The sequence below is a fragment of the Rissa tridactyla genome, chromosome 1 (genome assembly GCF_028500815.1).
Source record: "Rissa tridactyla isolate bRisTri1 chromosome 1, bRisTri1.patW.cur.20221130, whole genome shotgun sequence".
In the NCBI taxonomy this organism is placed as follows: domain Eukaryota; kingdom Metazoa; phylum Chordata; class Aves; order Charadriiformes; family Laridae; genus Rissa; species Rissa tridactyla.
Genome location: NC_071466.1, coordinates 133,960,307 through 133,983,225, shown reverse-complemented (window position 1 = coordinate 133,983,225; position 22,919 = coordinate 133,960,307). Strand labels below are relative to the sequence as shown.

At 44.9% G+C, this 22,919-nt stretch overlaps 1 protein-coding gene across 1 annotated transcript in view; it reads left to right on the top strand.

Moving 5' to 3' along the window:
* Positions 1–566: 566 nt before the first annotated feature.
* The window catches only part of LOC128913884 (antigen WC1.1-like), a 33,010-nt gene continuing 10,657 nt past the window's right edge, over positions 567–22,919 (top strand). Inside the window, exons 1-8 of the mRNA XM_054212225.1 lie at positions 567–636; positions 8,872–9,186; positions 10,672–10,980; positions 12,568–12,882; positions 13,684–13,995; positions 14,425–14,742; positions 15,941–16,255; positions 22,574–22,888. Of these exons, the coding sequence (XP_054068200.1) occupies positions 567–636; positions 8,872–9,186; positions 10,672–10,980; positions 12,568–12,882; positions 13,684–13,995; positions 14,425–14,742; positions 15,941–16,255; positions 22,574–22,888 (2,269 nt within the window). The remainder of the gene's footprint in view (positions 637–8,871; positions 9,187–10,671; positions 10,981–12,567; positions 12,883–13,683; positions 13,996–14,424; positions 14,743–15,940; positions 16,256–22,573; positions 22,889–22,919) is intronic.

Sequence of the window (22,919 nt, the reverse complement as noted above, 5' to 3'; positions counted from 1 at the left end):
TTCTCAAGTTTTGACCGAATAAGGAAACTCCGAGCAGCGCTTGCCTCAAAGACTGAGTGAGTGTCAACTACTTACGTTGATTTTACAGTGGGGGTACAATTGGTCCCAAGGAGATGGATGAGCTACAAATCTAGGGATTTTCTTTGCCTTTTTCTCTTCCAAAATGATTCACAAAATGACCAATGTTCTGGACTTTCACATTGTTTTGTCAGGTGAGAAATAACCATTTTGCGTACTGCTCTGCCTGTACTACCAATGTTGGTCCCATAGTAAAACAAAACAATATCGATAATGACATCAGAAGCGCAATCATCCTTCATATATGGTCACAGGCAAAATTTTTGAATTTTATTGGAGGTTTTGGTTCTTTCAGATTTGAGATTAATCTGTTGATAATGTCTAAAAAGGTGAACAATATTTCTATTGGTTCCTTCATGTAGTTCATGCTATCATGTGAATCTATATTTCCTCCTTTGTAGTCATTTGTGAGACACAGAGAAGCCCATGCAGAGTTTGGTCTAGGCAGAGCCCAACAGAGAGTGAAGTTTCTTCTGTCCACAATCAGAATGGCAACAGAAGGACATCTTTCTACTCCAGTGTTGTGGCTGCTTCTCCTCTCCGTTCAGGTCTCCCTGGGTAAGTACACACTTCATTTCACGTAAGGCAGTGAGGTAGGAAAACTATGTAAATTCAGTATAAATACATTGTTATTCCATCAATATGTAAGGCAAAGTGTCAAGAAGGTGTTTAAATACATTTTTGTCTTTGATTCAGTCTCCTTGGTGATCCTGAGAGAAAGAAGGGTAAACCATTTGTAATAGTTTTCTATTTTACACAGACGTCAGTGACCGGCCATTCTCATAACAATTCGAATCCAAGCTTAGTAAACGGCCGAGCTGTAATGGAAGCCAGCTGGGTATTGTTACTACTGTCTTGCCTCCCCTGTTGAGCTCTGTGTAGACAGAATTAATTACTCCAGGTCTTAATTCAACACCAGTTAAAATGATGTTGCTGTGCTCTGTGTGTCCAGTGGAGTTTGGCTGGGTAACATACCGGCCCTTCAGTTATTCCCGTGTACCCGGAGCTTATTGCTATTTGTCTCTCTGCTCTTTTAGAGCTATGTGTACATGTTTGAAGCTGATGACGAGAGCCAGATTTTGGAATCCCCATTTTTGTCTCTATACACATGGAGGTGGCGCTACGGCATTGTGACTGGTGGTCGCACCCTCATGTGATGAGAACAAGACTTCATGGTTGATACTTTGATGTAGCGTGGCCCTAATCTTAATGGTTCTCACCAGTTGTGTGGATGCAGTCACCGTTGAAGCAGATGGGAAGAGACGGCATGGGCCTTTCTGTGCAAAGGAGCGTGAAGAACCATATTAAACATTTGTACTTGGACATCTTCATAGCAATGTTTGAGCGTCAACTGACCAGTACTGTAGAAATGAGAGTGAGTTTTCTGCCAACTTCTTTTTATTAACAGGGGATAATACCCGAGTGACTCACTGCCAGATGCAGACACGAGTAGCTCTAGCTTGACACCATGATCAGCACCCGCAATCCACGTCTCTGCTCTGGCAGTACTTGCACTCTCCGTGCTGCCTCAGCCCCCTGCTGTTCCCCAGGGAGGGTGCAGCCCGCAGGCAGTGCAGGAGGCATGGCCCTCGGGGAGTGAGCAGGCAACCTGCGACCGAGGTAGCACGTGTGCCGAAAACCTCCACTGAGGCTCTGGGTACGGGGCTGCACGGCTCATTCTCATCCCTGGCCTAGGAGAGGAACGAGATATTCAGCTAGAGCGAGCCAAAATCTGATGCCGCCTTAGCCAAGCAGAACCTCACTCTGGGACTAGTACCACTGAATTCAATGAAGGGTGGGACATGCTACGGACCGTGAGGGATACAAAAGAGTGTGCCTGTAGGTATCATAAAAAAGCACATAAGACTGATTACAGCAAATGATAGTTTTGATTAGGGAATATTTAAATCTGTTGATCGGGTTATGCCTACTTCTGCATCCAGCCTTGCATGCTGTGACACGTTAAAAACATCAGATGTTGGATGATTTAAAACTTTAAATGCAAAGAGGTCGCTCAACCAACCAAGCGACAAGCTGGTTTACTCCTGGATATGGCTGATGGAAATACATTATCTGTTTCCTTTAATAATGTATTATGAATTTAATTTTTCTTAGAAATTATTTCTCTTTTAAATATATATATATATTAGCTAAGAAAACTCCTTTCTGGGATATGTTCTTCAAGTAAACTGTGGGTTGTTCTCCAGAATGTCTTTCAGAAGAGTCTTAAAAGACTTATTACAGAAAGATTATACTCCTGAGACAACATGTGGCAAGTACAAAGGGATTTCGTAGTTATTAGAGACTTGTACTATGTATGTGAGAAACTTTCTTACTCAGGAAATTTGAGAAGAGAGTACAGTTTGCAGAAAAAATTGGTTTTGGGAGTTACTAGTTGTCAGTCACTTGAATAATCTCCCTTAAATTTTTTGCATTTCTGAATCTAAATGATAGGCAGGAAATTGTGAGGAAGACTAGCAGTATTAGCAAAGAGGTAAAACCTTTGCCTATGTACAAGAGGTGATCATGTATCAAAGGTGTATTGTCTGTGTGTGATGAAGCAGGGAAGAAGCAGGCTACAGACCATATGGAGATGGAGGCAAAATTTTAGTTGATTACTGCAAGGGCTTTACTCCGGAATGAGAAATGAAATGATGGTTAGTTACTGAAGGAAGTGGCTGCATTAGCATCAGTTACGGGCTAAGACTGACATACTTACAGTGAATAGAGAGAGGAATTATACTTGTTTTCAAATGCAAAGAAAAATTATATATTCTTGTTTCACAATCTCAAATGACAGCAAGCAGTGTGATACGTAGGAACCCCTCTCTCTTGATTAAGAGAGGGAAGGTAATATTTTCCACACCAGATTGTTTTAAAAACTCTTACTGGAAAACCCAAGGGTCTTAGTGCAAATTAATTATCTTTTGTCATTTATCAAATGCCATGATTGATAGGAGATGATCTCTGAGAGGTGTCTTCCTGGACTATTTGCAAGATGTGCATAGCTGGACTGTTTTCTCTTCACATCACTGTCCAGTGCTGGGTCATAATGAGTACTGCAGGTTTCTCTTGGTACCTGGTCAGGTTCTGACACCTTTCTTGCTTCCAGTGCAGTCTTACTAAGAATTGTGGTTGTCTTAGCTAACTGTGTCACCTTTGGAGAGGTGACTCTGATGAGTTATGAGCTCTAGAGTTGGTATGAGGGCAAGGGCCAGCTGCTCCATCTGCAATAACATGTCTGGCAGGGTGAGGGCCTCACCAGCCCAGGGCCCAGCCCCGGAGAATGGAAGAGCAGCAAGAAGGGCAGACCTAGGGGTGGCAGTTGGGTTCTACTCTTGTTGCCAACTTGCCTCATATCATCAGGCAAGTTCATAGAGATGAGGCAGGTCCAAGGTCAAGCTGAGAAGTCAGTCTGTGCCTCAGAGTGCCGATCAACAGTGCCCATGGCCAGGTGCAGCTGTGCCCAAGTTGAACACAGATGCACCAACGATGTAGCTCAGGCAGGACAGAAGGTCCATGCTTGTGCTTAAATAGAGGCCTGGGCCCATGGACAGAGTGTGTGGGTGGGGACCTCAACTGGAGAAGCTCAAGGCCATTAAGGATTATTAGTGCACTCAGGGCACTGACAATTGGATCAAACCTGTCCTATAGATGTTTGCTTTAATTTTCCATTGTGTGTCACGTTTTGAAACAGCGCTAATTTGAGACCAAAGTTACTAGGCTTCCTATGTGACTGTCCTGTAAGCGTTGTCTAGCTATGTGGTCAATCTGAATGATCCTCCAGGACTCAAAAGAAGTTGCTGGCCCTCTTCAGGCATTTCCCTGTTTCCTGACATGCTGAAATTCAAATCTTGTCAAAATGAAGACAAGTCTCACATGTAGTGGCTAAACTCTTCCTGAGTGCACTTAGTTTGTAGTTTGTCCTTAATATGGAAATACCAAAGTCTTGCATGTGGGTTTCTACCATTTGATTTCCTACCCATTTTGTTGTCTCCTCTTTCATGCTCTAAACACCAGTGGCTTTGCATTCACCTGGTTCAGTAATGTCAACACAGCTTTTTTTTCCATTTTCTCCTTTTAAGTTTTCACCTTGAGAAGCACAAAGCTCATATCCAACAACTTGGTTACAAGGGGTGTATGAGGTGACTGATAGATTTAGGTTGAATATAAGGAAGCCATTTTTTACAATGAGGGTGCTGAGACACTAGAACAGGTTGCCCTGAGAAGTTGTGGATGCCCCATCCTGTTATCCCAAAGCGGGGTCGTTTACCCGATGTGCAAGATGCCACTATACACACAGAGTAGAGGTATTTATTGAAATCATTGCTGCTGAGATGGGTGCTAGGTGGCAATCCTCAAAGACAGCACACAGGCCTACACACTCCTCAGAATATTTATACAGTTCAAAACACAGAAATACACACCTTTAATTACAATTATTGGTTAATACCTTATCTTAACAATCTGTATTGGTTAGTACAGCGTCTCGCTTTCATTTAAAGCCACAATGTCTTTTAATTGATGTGCGCATGCTCCAGTACAGTGGGAGGGGCTAGTTCTGTTCAGTCTCTAATTGAGTCAGTGGTCGCGATCTCCCACTGACGCCTGTTCCTTTCCCCAGTTACTGCAGATCTTTGTTGACTTTATGCTTCATCCAGCAGCTGTCCGGGTTTCAGCTGGTTTCAGTGCCTTCTGCGGAGGGATGTTCCCTTGTTATCAACCTTCTTCTCCAAGGGTATATTCTTTAGCAAGCCATGTATTGTTTAAAGTGTCCTGTTTCACAAGGCCTTGTAACCTTTTCACAGCTCTTTGCTCTTGCTTAGTGAGAGATTCTACCTTCTGAAATACATTCTACCTTTTAAAGTTCATCAGTTCTTGGAAGTGTTCAAGGTCAGGTTGGATGGGGCTTTGAGCAACCTGATCTAGTGAAAGATGTCCCTGTCCATGACAGAGTGGTTGGAACTAGATGATCTTTAAGGTCCCTTCCAATCCAAATCATTTTGTGACTCTGTGATTCTGTTTTCTTCTCTGACTGATCAGAATAAAAATCCCTCAGTGGAAATACAATCTGGATTCCTCCAGACACTCAGCCCATCCAGTATCTGGTCCTGGATCCTCAGCGTCTGTAGCTCATGCACTGACACAAATGCAAATGGGTCTTTGAGTTGACACCCTGACCCTACCATCTCTCCAGTAGTTGGTCCGGACCCTCTGGTCCTTCTAGTAGCCAACTTCTCCAGTTACTCGCTTCCAGAGACACATACTTCGCTCCCAGGCCAATTAACTTACTCACTGGCTAGTCCAGCTTGATATTCGCTAGCAATCACACACTGTCATGCAATACCCTCACTCACTCCAGTTGCTGGCATCTGTTGTGGCTTAACACCAGTAGACAGCTAAGCACCACATAGCTGCTCACTCACTCTCCCCTGGCAGGATGGGTATCACAATCCATTTGGATCTCTTAAATTTACAGGACAACATATACTCTGTGAATTAATCTTTGTTTTAGCCGCTCATTAAGAAATACAATAAACAAACACAACTACAGGGGCTCATTTCCCCTTTGCCCAGGCTAGTCTGTCATCTGAATTCACTGATTCAAGTTATAAGGTTTCATAATTTATAACCCGTAACTCTTAATTTGTGCACTTATGAGAAAAAAAAAACAAACAATTTAGTTACCTAGCCAACAGTGAGAGTCCTCATCCTTCCTCCTCCATCACAGTGTGGGCACCCCCTGTATCACACTGGGAAGCATGAACGCCTCAGCACTCCAGCTGCTGCTGCATCTCCTTCAAAGGCTTTTTGGGTAAGCTGATGTTTTATAACTTCCAGCTTGGAAGTTTTGTCTATACCATTTCCATAAATTAGCAGATTCTGAAGAGACTGCCAGACAAAAGCCAATGGCTGCAGGAACCAGCAATCTGCAGGTGATAATGGCTGTATTATAATGGCCCTTTATCTCTTTCTGGGCACCTAGACCGCCTACATGGTGCTCTCCCTTTGACCTAATGGCTCTCCTCCCAGCACACATCAGGGTTTAGCATGAGCTGTGTTAGCCAAAATCCGAGCAGGAGTTGAGTGAACAGTCTCAGATGGGGGAGAGGTTTGGAAGGGTAAAAATGAGAAAAACTCATGGGTTGAGATAAAGACAGTTTTATCGGTAAAGCAAAATCTGCGTGTGCAAGCAAAGCAGGGCTCCATCACTCCTAATGGCTACTTGGGAAGACAAACGCCCTAACTCTGAACATCCCCCCTTCCTCCCTCTTCTCCAGCTTCTATTGCTGAGCAAAGTGTCATATGGTATGGACTATCCCTTTGATTAGTCGGAGTCAGCTATCCCAGCTGTGTTCCCTCCCAACCTCTTGTGTACCCCCAGCCTACTCACTTGCAGTGTGAGAAGCAGAAATGGCCTTGATGCTGCATAAGCGCTGCTCAGCAAGAACTAAAACATCCCTGTGTTATTATCAACACCGGCTTCATGACAAATGCAAAACATAGCCACATACAAGCTACTATGAAGACATTTAACCCTATCCCACCCAAAACCAGTACAGCACCAAAGACACGTGCTTCTGTGACCTGTGGTCCAGCTCCAGTTGCTGGCACTTGAAACTCCATACACACACATCCACACTGAATAGAGTCACCTTACCCAGGAAAACAGTTAGAAATAGATTTTAATAGAAGGACACAATGGACAGTGCTGATTAGGTGCAGGGCATAACCAGACAAGCATGCTGTCCAGCAGCCTGCTTACCCACCACTGGACGTTTTCACAGAATCACAGAATGGTTGAGGTTGGAAAGGACCTCTGGAGGTCATCTGGTTCAACCTCCCTGCTCAAGCAAGGAAGCCAACTCCACAACCTCCCTGGGTAACCTGTTCCAGTGCCCAGTCATCCTCATGGTAAAAAGCGTTTCCTGATATTCAGACAGAAACTCCTGTGTTTCAGTGTGCCCATTGACTCCAGTCCTTTTATCCACTTACCCTTCTATTTTCCCATGCTTGCTCCTAACTTAACATCCTTGATCCCTCCCTTTCCCCACCTTTGATTCCTCTTCTAAACATCCCATAATAAACCTTATGCAATTCCAAGATGCTCTTCTCTTGCATCCCACAGAGTGTCCCATAGCGTCTAGACAGTAGCCCCCCTCAGTCCCTAAGGTGACACAGAAAGCCCTCATGTTGATTCAACTGATGGGTTTCATACCTGGACAACCCTAGAAGGGGGCAGAGCAGGGTCCTGACTAGATTATTGGTGTTCCCCCACCTGCCATTGTTCCAGTGTTCTTCGCACATGGAGACAAGCTTTCTATCACATAACCTAACAAATGAATGCCATCCATATTGTTGTTTAATTACAACAGTGACTGCTTTTGGTGGAATTTGGCAGAAGGTTTGGGCTTTTTTTTTTTTTTTGCTTCAACATTTGTTTTCACAAATATCTACAGAAAATCATTGTCTACATCAATTCAGAATGTAAACTCAACATGTTCTATGATTCTGCAATTCTGCATGTGATTTTTACTCAAACAGAGTTTTACCTTTCTGCAGGTAAAGAATCTTTTTTATGAAAAGATGTTCCAAAATTCTTGCCATAAAATTCCTGACTGGGAAAAAAACCTTAAGACAATTCCTGAAAAATTCCACTTTTTTTCTTTATGTGTCATTACATCTTAGGCTACACACCAGTTTTTCCAGTGTTTACTGTGTCTATGGAAGACACAATCTCAGACCTGTTCCCCTGTGTTTCTAGGGTCCTAGCAGGCCTTTGTGTAGCTTGATTTCCTAAGAACTGCTTCTGTGTCCCACCATCATTCCTGCATTTGAATGTAACAAAATGGTCCCTGTGTTTTCTAGCCTGTAACTCCCTGTGCTAAGCTACTGTATAACATTTGATGAAGCATCTATAGTAGCAGCCCAACATTGTAAAGCAAGAAACCAACATGTGGATCTTCCCTCTTCTGTCCGTCTCTTTATCAAGTGCTCTGTGATGACTGTAATGTTATTTTGTAAGTCCACGGGTAAAAGGACTGGGAAACGTGTATCCATATAAAAGGAAAGAGGCAGACCTGGGAGCAGAGGAGGAACAGAGGTTCCTTTGGGCATCAGACCCACCCTAAGAGATGGCGGGGCATGAGGAACAACATGAAAACCTACCTATCTGTCTTCTGTTTATGCTGCTGCATCTCCTGAGATAGTTTGCCACCGCTCATGACTAATTATCTTCTCTCCTCAAGTACCCCTGACTAGGGGACCCTGTGGCTAGGGCAAGAGAGAAGAGAAAGAATAAAGAGTATTGGGACACTGAGTTGCAAGTAATAGTTTATCTGAGGGGAAGAAGTTGAGGCAGACAAGAGAAATTGCTTCTTCACACCATATGGAACACGGGAATGAAGAAACTGGTGCCCAGTGAAAATTTTCAGCTGGATATCATCATGACAGAACAACAAAGAGAAAGGAGGAGTTTCTGTTGAAGCCTTTGTGAATCACGCAGCAGGGATATTACTCAGCATTTCCCAGCCCTGGTAGGTCAGAAGAAGAGAAAGCTCACCTGTCATTAAAAATAACTTACATTTTAGCAGTGCAGTTAGCTCAAACTTGTAAATACAGACACAATTCCCTGCAAGAAACCTTTAAATTGGACTACTTAGAAAGGTGAGCCAAATAGCTCTGATTTAAGAGTAAATTAAGAGTAATAATAATATCATTAACCCTCTGGAATAGATAATCATGATTAGGCACTGTCCTTTCCATAACCTTGCTCTGTCTCTGTGTATGAAGGTGCTGATGAATTGAGGTTGTCAAATGGAACTGGCCCCTGCTCTGGGAGAGTGGAAGTAAAACACGAGGAGGAGTGGGGAACTGTGTGCGATGGTGACTGGACCATAGAAGATGCTGAGGTTGTTTGTAAGCAGCTACAATGTGGATCTGCTGTTCAGGCCCTTAATCGAGCTCCTTTTGGAGAAGGAACTGGACCAACATGGTTGTATCGAGTTGATTGCCGTGGTGATGAATCTGCTCTCTGGAACTGCTCACACACAGGATGGGGTGCCTTTACCTGCCCTCATTACTTTGATACTGGAGTGATGTGTTCAGGTAAGAAGTCACCCAACCTAATATAATAGAAAAATGCTATGAGGCCGAGGTCAAACTTTGTCCTAGCTGGATAAAGCCCAGTATTGCACAGAGGTAACACTTCCTCCATGGCCTCCACTCAGCTAAAGCAAGTTGCACTAGCATTAAGTCTTCTGCTGACTACAAGTGTATGTCTCCTTTGCCTAGGCACAGCAATGACATAGCCTTAAAGTACACATAGTAAATGACATAGAGCAGAAAAAGAAACACTATTTGTTTCTACCACAGCTCTCCCAGGCAAGAGGAGAGCAGTACTAAACTTGTCTTTGACCAGGCATGGGGGCTACAAAAGCAGGTGTAGATAGAGAAGCAAGAAAATGCTGTGTTTTGCCATACAACTACCCTTCTTCTCCAGATCTCTGTGTAAGCTGAGATGGGACAATCTGCAATGGCAAAGAAATCCAATGTCTGTCTGGCTGCCTTCCTCTGCAAGATGTGTTTGGTTTTGCTTTTTGGATAAAGCACCGTTGCAAGAGTTTTTTTCTTCCTGACTTTACATTTGCCCTTTTCGATTTTTGGTTGTGGTCAGCCCATTAATCCAGCCTGTCTACGTCCCTCTGAATGGGAGCTCTGCCCTTGGGTTTATCTCCCACCACCCCCAAATGCACTCCATCACCTCCTCCAGGTTGTTGGTAAAGATTCTGGTCCCACAAAAGACTCAGCAAGTGGTACTCCACTTGTTTCCAGCCTCCAGGTAGAGTGCAACCCACTAATCACTACTCTTGGAGCCTGACTGCCCAATTACCTTTTTAACCATGTAGTTGTCCACCTGCCCAAACTGTAACATCCTAATTTGGACACAAGAACATTGTGCAAGACAGTGTCAAAGGTGTTGCTAAATGTGAGATAAATGATATGCACTGGTCTCCCCTCATCCACAAATTTAGTCACTTTTACCAGAGAAAGTAATAAGTTGTTGGCGTGATTTACCTTTGGTAAATCCATGCTGAGTCTTCCCAGTCACCATCTTGTGCCCAGAAATGTTTTCCAGGAGGACTCACTCCGTGGTTTTCCCAGGTAGCAAAGCGAGGCTGACCAGCCTCCAGACTGTCTTTTCAGGCTTTTCTGAAGATGGCTGCAACATTTCCTCTTTCCAGTGTGCTTCAGCTTCCTATTCATTTGAATAATGACATCTCAAGGACACACAGTAGTACATGGCTTTTTTTACTTTTTTTTTTTTTTCATTTGGGGATTGCTATTTCTGAAGCATTTGGCAAATGCTCAAAATTTCCCTCCTTCCAAAGGATTCAGTATTTTCACATATTAAGAAACAAGCATTCCCACACACCATTTTCTCTCTTGTCAGTGGCATACAGGAATTGCCACAATCGTTATTTAAAAGTGTCAGCAGTCCTCAGAGAACTTGTCCATGAAGGTATGGTAGTTATTAAATTAGGTCAGTACAACCAGCCCTTGATGCTGGGTTTCTTGGGGGTTTATTTCCAGGTTTCTCTGGGCTGCATCTGACTGGAGGGGACACTGCCTGCTCAGGACATCTGGAAGTAAAGCAAGAAGAAACTTGGGCTACAGTCTGTTTTTCGCACATTGATTTCAAAGCTGCCTCTGTTATTTGTAATGAGTTAGAGTGTGGCCAGGCTGTGGATATCTTGAGAGGAACTCACTTTGGAGACAGACATGAACTGATCTGGCAAGAAGAGTTTCACTGTGAGGGGAATGAGACTCACCTCGCCCACTGTCCCAGGATACTGCACCATATTAAGACATGCTCTCATGATGCCACTGTTATATGTTCAGGTGAGACTTTGGACTGATGGATATAATTTATGTGTGTCCTATATGTCTTTGTCCCGTCAACCCACAGTTCAGAGCCTCTGTATATTTCTGTGGTCCTCAGGGTGCTTGAGTGCTTCCCCTATCACACCTTGAGCCATCCAGGGAAGGCCAGGAAGTAATAGAGAGCAGCCCCACGATCTCTCATTTACTCTACTGAGAGTCTACATTTAACATGGGCTGTTGTTACCTCTTCACTTCTGCACCAGGGATGCAGATCTCAAAAGGGCTGTAATTTCTTTTATACTACTAAAGGTATGCACTCAATAGTGCTGAGAATTCCTTCTTACATAAAAGGAAAGATGGCCAGAGCAGACAAATTGAATGTATCTTCTGTGCTGCCAGTGTGCATGTTAATCTCTGGCACTTCAGTTAATTGTAAAACTGGAAGAGGTACCATACCTCCAAAAAGTCAAAGGAGGCACAAGTTACAAATTTAAGTTATTAAAAAAAAAAATAAATAGAAAAGGTTGTCAGAGGTCTGGATAGCTTTAGTTGTGACTGCCAGGTAACATTATTTAAGAACTCCCTAGAGGCAAGGCTGCTGGGGACTCTAAATACAGTTAATTTATTGCCACCCACTACAAAAGTGATGATTAGACCTAGCAAATGCAACTTTTTTCCTGAGGGCACAAATCAAAAGGGGCAAACTGAATGTGGGGCAGAGCTGCTGGCAACACCCTGTCACAAAACAAGCCTGGAAAGGACTGCAGTTCATATCCATTTCCCAGCCAAAGGGCTGCAGTCCGTTTCAAGACTGTCTTGGACACTGTCCCACTGGCCATGGCTATCTGGAGCACTGGCTGGGGACCTGTCACAGCCAAACGGCCCAGTTAAGGTATCAGTAACTGATAGGTCTTGGTTCCTGCCTCCATCTTGCAAGAGTCACTGCTCAGAGTGGAAATACAGGTCTCATTAGGGGGAGTATGATGCAAGGACCAGGCAAGGGTGAGAAATAACAGCGTGAGAAGATAGAGGGACTGCACAGGGCTGGGAGTAGGACACCACCTACCCATGCTGCACTTAAATTATTGTGAATATGCCGATGGGCATGGCCTGTTGTGTTCAGAACCTTGTGCTGTGGCATGGGTGAAAGTTGAGAACGGCACGCTGCAGTTGCTGCTTACCAGGTAATGTGAGATGACTGAGAGAGTGCTACTAGTAGCTCCTACTCTGAGTTTCTCACATGCTCCATTGCATGGCAATGCTGGAACTGCCTCTGCAAGAAACGATGCTGCAAGGTAGCAGAGTATTGGGGGGTGGGGAGGGGAGTGCGGGGGAGAAAGCAGAGCAGAGGAGGAGAGACTGAACTTAAAGAGTCAAAAGGCTTTTAGTCATGTAGCGCAAGCTACAACATGGACAATAAAGACTTTTTTCAGAGCTGGCTTATGAGCATCCTGGTCTAACATGCTTCCCAGCAACCTGAGACATACTGAGTGCTAGTTCCTTGCAGTTAGATCTCTCTTACAAATTTCAATGCAATAGCACACCAAAAAAATGACAAAACCAAAAAAAAACCCTAACAGCTAAGTTCCTTTATTCTTCCTGCAGGCTATGGTGGGTACAGGCTGGCAAATGGCAGTACCACATGTTCAGGGAGAGTAGAGCTTCTTCATGGAGGCACGTGGGGAACCCTGTGTGACTACCTGTGGGATTTACCAGCTGCTAATGCCCTCTGCCAGCAGCTGGACTGTGGAGTCGCCCTACTGATACCAGGTGGACAGTCCTTCGGGAAAGGAAATGGATCTGTCTGGAACGGCACATTCAGCTGCAAGAAGAATGGCTCAAGCCTGGGAGCCTGTCCTGTCAGTGTGTTACCGCAAGATGAATGCCCTGCTGGAAAAGACGCTCGTGTGATATGTTCAGGTGAGCAGCGGAAAGGACTAAGAGGAGAACTGAAAAACTCCTTCTTTGAGGAAAAATATGGACCCAAAACCCAGAGGGCATCTGTGGAGCCAAGCTTTGTTTTTTGTCTGCTACGCCAGGCATTTCCAGGGTTTGAGGCTGCACTTTGAGCCTGCACAAGGCTGCCCTCTGTGAAATGCTCCCGGTGTCAGGCAGCAGCAAGAACAGGGCTGCTCCACAAAGTGGGATGAGCTGGGGGCAGAGGGCGAGGACAAGACAGACAGTGTCCTTACCCACCAAGGCACAATCCAAAGCATCTGCACAAAGGACAGAAGGAGGTACTGATAATAATGTCTATGGACAGTCCTAGACAAGGCAAAGTAATCAATCCGATGCTGGGTCCAACTGGAGAATAGTCAGGAGCAGCAGGAGACAAGACTGGAGACAGTTACACCATTCACAGACTGCAGGCATGGTCCAGGTTTAAGTGAGGCCTTGGACCAGTAGGATGCACAGCTGGAGGCCCCAGGCGAGGCTGGTCAGAACAATTAAGGTCTATTAGTTCACCCAGAGCCCTGAAACCTAGTGTCCCGAGTTTAAAAATTGCAAAGGGGACCAGATCCTGATTTCTAGTCATTCTTCTTAGTAAAACAGGGTGGACTGAAGTCTAGTTATGAGTATGGAAGTTCCAGTGGCCCAGTGGAATCTTTTTCACTACTGAATGATAAGAGAAACTCATTTCCATTTCCGAGTCACTTTCAGGCCATGCCCATGAGCAGTTACTAACATGACACCTCAGTACCCACTTTCTCTTATATTCAGGGTGCCCAGGGGGCAGGCTGGTGAATGGCACCACATGCTCTGGCAGAGTGGAGATCCGCCATGGAGACACCTGGGGAAGACTCTGTCGCTCCCACTGGAATTTGCAAGCTGCCGACGTTCTCTGTCATCAGCTGAACTGTGGCTATGCAAGGTCAATCCAGACAGGAGATCGTTTTGTGGACGGGAACGGGCCTGTATGGAGGGATGCTTTTCACTGTGAAGGGACAGAGTCCTGCCTGTGGGACTGTGCTCAGGTGACTTTGGGCAATCCAGCCTGTTCAGCCGAAGACGCAGCCACTGTTATTTGCTCAGGTAAGTCAGGAGTGGCCTTTTATGGGCAGTGCGACTTCAGACAAACGCAGCATTAGTGATCTCACTCCGACAAGTAAGTCTGGTTTGTCAGCCTGTCTCCAGTGCCCCTTCCTTTCCCTCACCCAGCCAACCTTTGCTTCAGCATAAAAACTTCATTTAGTAGAGGGATTCATATTGTTTAGATGTACTTGACTCCTCATCTAGTCTTTGAGCTGGGGAAGCCTTTCTCACTTCCCGTTGCAGACTTATGTACATGAAAGCAAACAAAGCCCTAACAGAGGTGGTCTCCTTAACCCGCGGTGAGAATTATTTTCTTTACCAACATAGAAATTTGTCTTCCATCTCTGTCCTGCATGTTATTTCTATTCTATGCTCTTACTGCAGTAAGAGCAGTAAATTCAATACATTTTTCAACTCTCTTGAGCCCAGGTCTTGCTGAATCACTCAGACTCTTAGGTGGCGAGAGCCGCTGTGATGGGCGAGTTGAGATCTCTCTCCATGGCACGTGGAGCAGAGTCCTGGATGATGACTGGAACATTAAGGATGCTCATGTGGTATGCAGACAGCTTCAGTGTGGAATTGCCGAGAAAGCCTATTACCTTCCAAGGTCCGAGCGAGGCAAGGGTCTTGTGGCCTTAAGGAATGTCCAGTGTGCTGGAAATGAGACTCAGCTGATGCTCTGTAAGACCTCCCATTCTCAGACAGTGCCAACGGGAGTTGCTGAAGACGTTGGTGTGATTTGCTCAGGTGAGTTACTGCGCGAGGGGAACAGAATGCTTCCTGGGTTGCCTCTAGCCCCGCCTTGTGCTGTGGTCTCGCCAGATCTTAAATAGGCATGGGTCTGAGTGTGTGACACCCACCTGCCTGTATAATGATAGTTAAAGAAGCAAGTGTAATTTATATAATGTTTTCTTCTTCTGAATTTCTTAAAGAATCTATCTCACAGAATCAAAAAGAAATGATAGAATACAGAAGTCATAAAAACATTAATTTGGCCATGACTGCCACACATTCTGACTTGGCAGTTAAATAGGTTTTATGTTGTGACATTTCTATATGTATAGATATCTGCAGGCTTTCTAAAGTAAATTAGAACTGTTTCTAATCTTCTCGTATTTTGTAACCCATCTGTAACAGAAACTGTCTCTGTTTATGTAGAAAATAGCTTCTCAGGCTTTCTAAGATAAGATGATCTCCTCGTATACTTATTATGACTACACACTCCTTGTTTGCAACAACTCACAGGAATTATTCAAACATTTACCTGATGCAGGAGAAGGCCTTTCCCTTTATGAGGTTTTAGCATCACAGGAGTTCTGCCCAACAAATCATAACAGAAGAACTGGAGTATAACAGGAACATGACATGGGTATAACAGGGAACTGCTAGAGAGGGTGCAGCAGAGAGCTACCAAGATGATTAGGGGACTGGAACACCTCTCTTATGAAGAAAGGCTGAGGGATTTGGGTCTCTTCAGTCTGGAAAAAAAACGGCTGAGGGGGGATCATATCAACACTTATAAATACTTAAAGGGTGGATGTCAGGAGGATGGGGCCAGGCTCTTTTCAGTGGTGCCCAACAACAGGACAAGAGGTAATGGGCACAAACTTGAACATAGGAAGTTCCACCTAAACATGAGGAGGAACTGCCTTAATTTGAGGGTGGCAGAGCACTGGAACTGGCTACCCAGAGAGATGGTGGAGTCTCCGTCTCTGGAGACATTCAAAACCCGCCTGGACGCGTTCCTGTGCAACCTGCTCTAGGTGACCCTGCTCTGGCAGGGGGGTTGGACTAGATGATCTCCAGAGGTCCCTTTCAAACCTATGATTCTATGATTCTATGATGATTCTATGATACCTTAAAAGTGTTTTAAACATACAGTCATTACACTGACCTGTGCGTTGTCATTATATCGCATGTTGACAGCTGGGTTTTCTTCCTGCAGGTAGCAGACAGATCAGGCTGGTGAATGGAACAAACCGCTGTGCTGGGAGAGTAGAGCTTTATCATGACGGCATCTGGGGCACCATCTGTGACGATAAGTGGGATCTATCAGATGCTAATGTTGTTTGCAAACAGCTGCGATGTGGACATGCCATCAAGGCATTTGCCTCTGCTCATTATGGCGAAGGCTCTGGACAGATCTGGCTGGACGATGTGAACTGCACTGGGGCTGAATCTGATCTCTGGGCATGTCCCTCTAGGGCATGGGGCCAGCACAACTGCCAACACAAAGAGGATGCTGGAGTCCTCTGCTCAGGTCTGTTCAGAGATTCTTTTTCTGAGCCTGTGGGTTGAAAAGGGAGGGTTACATGAAGGGTAAGCAGAGAATAGTGGAGACTTGTTTGGACAGCCTCTTGCTCTCTCTTGACTACAAGCATAGTTGGTCGGCACATCCCCTTGGTTCCACCAAGACGCAAAAGGTTTACAGAAGTCCTTCTTTTGCGTTAACAGTCACACACAAAAAGTGTGTGGTGGGGTGGGATACTTGGGGGATAAATTGGAGGGTTTCCAGCAAGGGGCTGTGGGTGTTCCTTGTGCAGGAGGAGGTCATCCACTGCCGTGTGCCCATTACAGTCAGTTACAGCTGGCTCTAAAAACAATGGAAACAACCCACTGTGCGCCAAAGCATCAGTCAATCAGAGGAGCACATGGCCGATCTGCTCCTGTGTATTTAAGACAGAGTTGCAGCTGCAATACAGAGGAGAAATGAAGAAGTAGGAAAAGACAGAGATGGGGACATGGCTGGAGACATGGTTTCCATGCCAGAGGAGGTATGCCTCTGAGAGGGCTGTGTCCTGTGGATAAGCCACACTGGAACAGATACACTCCTGAAGAGACTGCAGACGGTGGAGGGCCCACGATGCAGCAGGTACCAATCCTGAAGGAACTGCAGCCTGTGGTCCACAGTTGGTCAGACATGTTGGACCAAGTACAAACCCTGAAGAGACTGCAGCCATTGGAGAGCCCACAATGGAGGAAATACAACCCCTGAAGGGACTGCAGCCTGTGGAGCATCTATGCTAGAGCAGAGGAAAATAAATAAGAAGCAAGGAGCAGCAGAAAAAAAACACAGCCTCCTGCACTGCCACCCTCACTGAAGGAATTGGCAGGGAAAACAAAGGAAGTTAGGACTAATGGAGTGCATCAAAGGTGTTTCCCTCAGTGTTTATTTAATTGTTAATGTTTCTTTTTTCTTTTCCTCATCGCCTAAAGCAATAATTAGGATTATGTTAAGTGCAAAAAGTAAAATTAAGTTTCCTAAGTGGAAACTGTCTTGCTCATGATAGCAGGCAGTAAATGTTGGAGACTCTCTTGCCCAAACACGAGTACCCGGCATGCCCTGAGACTGCAATAATTGTAGTGACTTCAAAGCTCCAGAGAAGCCTTGATTGTGATACTGGAAAGTTGTTGTGGTGTGGTGTAAGTGGTACACCTATTGTTGGGGGAGTGGGGTGGAAGGATATGGACTATGTGTAAACAGGTGGGAAATGGAGAGTGTGACAGACCTTGTTGAAGGGCAAAGTGATTGGGAAGAACTCCAGCGGCCTGTAGCCTGGATATTTTTCTGTCCAAGAATATCAGCCTGAGAGATGCAAAGGGGTTTTACTGCCTGTGAAACACCAAGAGAGTGGTGTGTTGCTTTGCTGTGGGGTACACCAGAGCCTACCATGTGTTCACAGCAGGGCTTCAAGAGGCACTGGGACAGCTTAGCAGAGCTGGGCAATCTGGCTGACAGTCTCAGTCAGAGCAATGGTCTGGTAAAAGTGGTATTAACTAGCGCTCCGCACAAAAGGGACAATTCCGATCAGAAATTAGCAGCTAGTAGCACTGAAATGGTCAAATTTCAAGCTTCAGGCTGCTTGTGGGAACACCTAGAGCTTAAATTCATGGAACTAGACACATTGGGAGGTGAAAGTAGGGGCTCGTCATGAATTAAAAAATGAGTCCTTTCAGACAGCCCTAGTTACAGTAATTAAGGAGCCCCACAGAAAAGGGTACGCTGCTCTCCAGACTGTGACCACTCAATGGGTCTTTACTCTGAGTGTAAATGAATAGAGAAATGTGGAGAAACTTACAGTCCCTGCTCTGCAGTGGCATTGCTGGGACACCAGAGCAGATGAGATACAGCTGAAAGCTTGAGACAGCAGGACTTTGGGGAGCTTGGGCATAAGACACTTGTAAACACTGTCCTGAACAACGTAGCAGGGCTCTGGGATCAGTTTCTGGAGAGATGTGTTGAGTGGTGCCTGATCCTGCTGATCCTACAAACAAAATACCCCTTTGAAAGGACTGGGAAGAAGGAGATAATCAACAGCAGTCTCCTGGACTCCTGGAGTGTGGTTACAGGCAAAGGGAGAGGGACCCTGAAAAGCTTGTGATCACTAATGTTAGGGCTTGAAATCTCCAATGGCTAGGCACAGTTGCTAATGCCCCTCTTGTACCATCTGGCGGGATGGCCTGTTGATCAAGGAGTAACCTATGTTTACCATTCTGGAGTGAGGACGCCAGAAGAAGAGCGCAAGCTAACAGCACAGATGAGGATAATACCGAGGATCCAGCAGTATGGTCAACCTCAGGAAAAACATGAAGAGAGAATGAGAATTCTGCATGTTCCCCTCCTACACGCCAGGACTTTAGGATGTATCTGAAAGAAAAGGGAGACAATATGAGAGACTGGGAGGAAAAGCCCTTCACAGACCTAGCATTGTGGGCACAGGAGAGAGGTGAGAGCTTATTTAAACTATTTTCTTCTGCTGCCCCCACTTCTGGACCACATACTGCTCTGACAACTGATTTGAACTTAATGCATCAGGGGGGTTCTCCCTGGCCTGGCAGTGGATGAAGCTAACCAAATAATTTTGACTGTCCAGACAAGGTGGCCAGGCACCCTTGCCTCAACAATACTGTGCCCTAGTGGGTACCTAATAATTGCGGTGCTCAGTGCACCTTATTGTCCTCTTTGTGTAGCAGTGATAAACAAAGAGTTCTTGGAGTAACTAGAGGATGTTAAGTCCAAAACATGCCCAGCTTTCGAAGAAGGGAACCTAAGCTTGAATAGATGGGTTTGGTACACCTCACTTGTGGCCACTGGCCCTACTGTCCCTGTCATCCTTGCTTGACTATCTTGACCACTGAAGATGGATGGATGTGTAAGGAAGGCTTTGGGTTTTTTGGAATAGGCAGTGTGGCTTGCACAGGTAAGAACCAGCTATGGGACTCCCCAGGACTCTCTAATCACCCAAACATTGCTGAATTTGCTTAAATAAACCCAGGTGTCGGTCCCTTGGCAATACAAGTAATTTGCTGAAAGTAGTATCAAACTGACCAAGGGGACACTGATGAAATCCCCAAAATAATTGTTTCCCTGGAAAAACAAGGGTTGGTCTTAAACAAACAGTCACCTTACAACAGTCCTGTCTACCTGTGTGGAGATCTGCTGGAGAATAATCGTTTACAACAGCCTTCAGAGCTCTGAATAAAGTCACACCTCCACTAGCTGTTACAGTTCCAGACACATTGTCACTTTTGTATGAGCTAGAAGCTAAAGAATACATCTGGCATGCTACAACTGCTGCTTTTTTTTTTTTTTTTAATCCCACTGGTCAAAGAAGCAAAACTTCAGTTTGCCTTCACCGCAGTGGTATGCAGTACGCCTGGAACCAACAGCCCTTTGCATCTGCCATGGCAGCATCCACAAAAATTTAAAGCAACAGAATGCCAAAGAACTTTTCCTCTACCTTGATGATGTTTTGATTGGAGGAACAACTCCAGAAGTAGAATTAAAGGGCTATAGAAAATCATTACCCCTCTCAGTGCTGGATTTGCCATTAAGCACTCTGAAGTAAAAAGGCCTCCTCAAGAAATTCAGGTTTAAGCCATTAAAAATGGATGGAGATATATGCCAGCTGATCACATTGCTTGGATAAGCACCATGGGCCTCCATGCAATAAACAAGAACCCAGGGCTTCTTTGGCATTACTGGATTTTGATGTACACGCATCCCCTGTTACAGCCAATTGACCAAACCCACATACCAAGTGACGTGAAATAAGTCTCATTTTGAGTGGTAAGAGGAACACCAGCAAGCTTTGGAGCTGATCAACAGAAGATAGTCCATGCCATGCCATTAGGACCAATATGGGTAGGTAGCAATACCCAAAAAAAGTGTAATATACACATGCAGGAAAGAAAAGCATTAAATGGAGCTTGTGGCAATGAGCATCTCAAGAGATGAGAGACACTGTTGGAACTCTGGAGTCAGAGCCACAAAGGAGCAGAAGATATCTTCTCCCCTCTAGAACAAGAAGTCCTAGCTGCATGTGCAGAGGCTGTCTGAGTGCCACTGAAGTGAGTACAGAGCAGTCACTGTGGTTATGTCCTAGACTAGCTGTCCTGAATTTTAGGTTCAAGGATTCAAGACTACTGATGGAAGAGCAATCACAACTACCTGGCAAAAAAGGCTACTGGCCCTTTACCAATCTGCACATATCGGTTCAGGTTCCGGACCAGGATTAGTTGAATTTACTAAGTCAATAGCTGGTAAATCAATAGTATGAGGAAGACCAAACATCTTTGGCTGTCGAAACCCTAGCATATGATGAATTAAGTACTGAAAGTAGACAACAGAGTTTGTTCACTGATGATGGATCCTGCAAAAGCACAGCAGGAAACAGGCACTGGAAATCCTTGGAACCCCTCTACAAGAGAAGCTGCCATCTTGAAGGAGACTTGAAGAACTTTGGAAGGCCTTGAAAATAGCCAGGAGCATTGACAGACCCATGTATACAGACTCCTGGATGGTGAATAACGTGGTAGGGAAATCACTTAAAGAATGAAACTGTGATAACTGGCAGCAGTGAGGAAAACCATTTTGAGGAGAAGTATGGAAAGTAGTACAATCACTGCTTGAAGAAAGACCTGCTTAGTATGTCATGCTAATAATGCATATATCCCAAATTCAAAGACAACTCAAGAAGAGAAACACAGCAACCAAGCTGAACAGCTGGCTCAACATGTCAGTAGAGATTTGGGATGGGAGCGTAAAGGAAAACTATTTTTAGATAGATGAGCCTATGAAACTGCTGAGCATGCTATGAGGGATTGAGGACAGAGAAGGCTGCTGAGGTTTGTCTTGGGAAGACATAATGCAAGCAATTAGGCTGTGTGATGTCTGTGGAATAACGCGATATACAGTGTGAGTGATGAAACAGTATGCACAGGGAAAGAAATGAATGTTTGGAGACACCTGGCAAATGAATTATATAGACCAACCCCTTCCTCCCCAACACCACTGGCAGATGCTCTCACAGTGGCAGAGCATCACAAGGGTGGTTAGAAGCTTTCCCCACTCAAACAGCAAATGCAGGTAGCATCCTAGAAGGAACAGAGAAACATCTCTGTTGGCACCATGGAATGCTGCTTAGGCAGGAATCAGACAATGTAAGTCATTACAAAAATACAACCATTCAAGAATGAGTAGAGTGGGTACATCACCACGTAGCTGGAAAAGTAGAGCTGTGCGATGGTTTACTTAAATCCATGCTAAAAACACTAGGGAAAGGATCTATCAGGGAATGAATGACATCCTCGCCTTCCTCACCTGTGTGGCTAGCTAACCTTGAACCAGGAACTTGTCATAGCAGCCCAAAAGAAAACATGAGCTCAGCTGGGTGATAAAGTACCAGCCAGTCCTGATGCTTGGATTGGGAAGCCTGCAACAGTTGAAATTCCTAAGAAAGTGGTCTTTACTGTTCGAAGAGCAGGGTTTACTTACAGGTTGGTCTTTGGAAAAAGAACAATGAAATGTGTGCCTTTACATCAAGTAAACAGAAGAGAGTAATCTTACTTTGCCTCATAAACTACATTCTTGTTCATGCGTTTTCCAGGCACAAGGTCTGAATTTTGTAATAAATGTATGTTGAGATTGGTATGATGTTAACTCCTATACTGTTGTTCCCAGAATGAGAGGTAGCATTTTATTGACAACATGTGCACATTGTTACAACGTCAGTACCTGTTGTCTGGGACTAAGAGTAGAGTTTATAATGCATGTATTTTATGATTATGGTGATGGTAAAGTAGAGTGTATAATGGATGTATGTTCAAACACTTCTCTTAAATAGGTGTTTCTCAGAGGTGGCCGGTGAAATGTATTGTCTGTAACTGGCAGGGTTTCAGGCACCAGAGGCTGCAGGGGTGCCCTGTGCTTCTGCAGGGGAACTATTCCAGCAGGCTCCTAAATTACTGTAAGCAAGTCGTTGCGCACCAAAACTTCAACAGATCAGAGGAATGGCACGTACGCTTCAACACACCAAAGAAATATGCCTGCGACTGTGTGGTGTGGCCATCACTGTTGTTTGTTTGTGCAGATGCTGGTGAATGCTGGCTAACCAGAGAGGATCACTGTACAATTTTTTGGTTTTAAGCGTTTACCACTCTGTAGTGGTTTCCTCTGGCACCTTCTCATTCAGAGTGATTAGCAGGATTATTAGCAGATTCTGGTTTTCACTTATCACAGCCAAGTTCCTAGCAGGGTCAGGCCCCTCTAATTCCATTTTTATGTCTTCACTTCTAGAGTTCCTGGATCTGAGGCTGGTGAATGGCAGTGACTGTGCTGGGCGTCTAGAAGTTTTCTACAATGGGACATGGGGGAGTATTTGCTCCAATCGTATGTCTCAACTCACTGCAATAACTGTGTGCAAACACCTGAACTGCGGAGATGGGGGGGAAATCGCAGCAGACTTCAAATACGGCCCAGGTTCTGGGCCCACATGGCTGGACCACATCGAGTGTACTGAACAACATAACTCTCTCTGGCAATGTCAGTCAGACCCCTGGGATGCTCAGTCATGTGGTAACCGAGCAGAAGAGACCCATATTTCTTGCTCTGGTAATTAGAAATGCATCTGTACGGGACTACT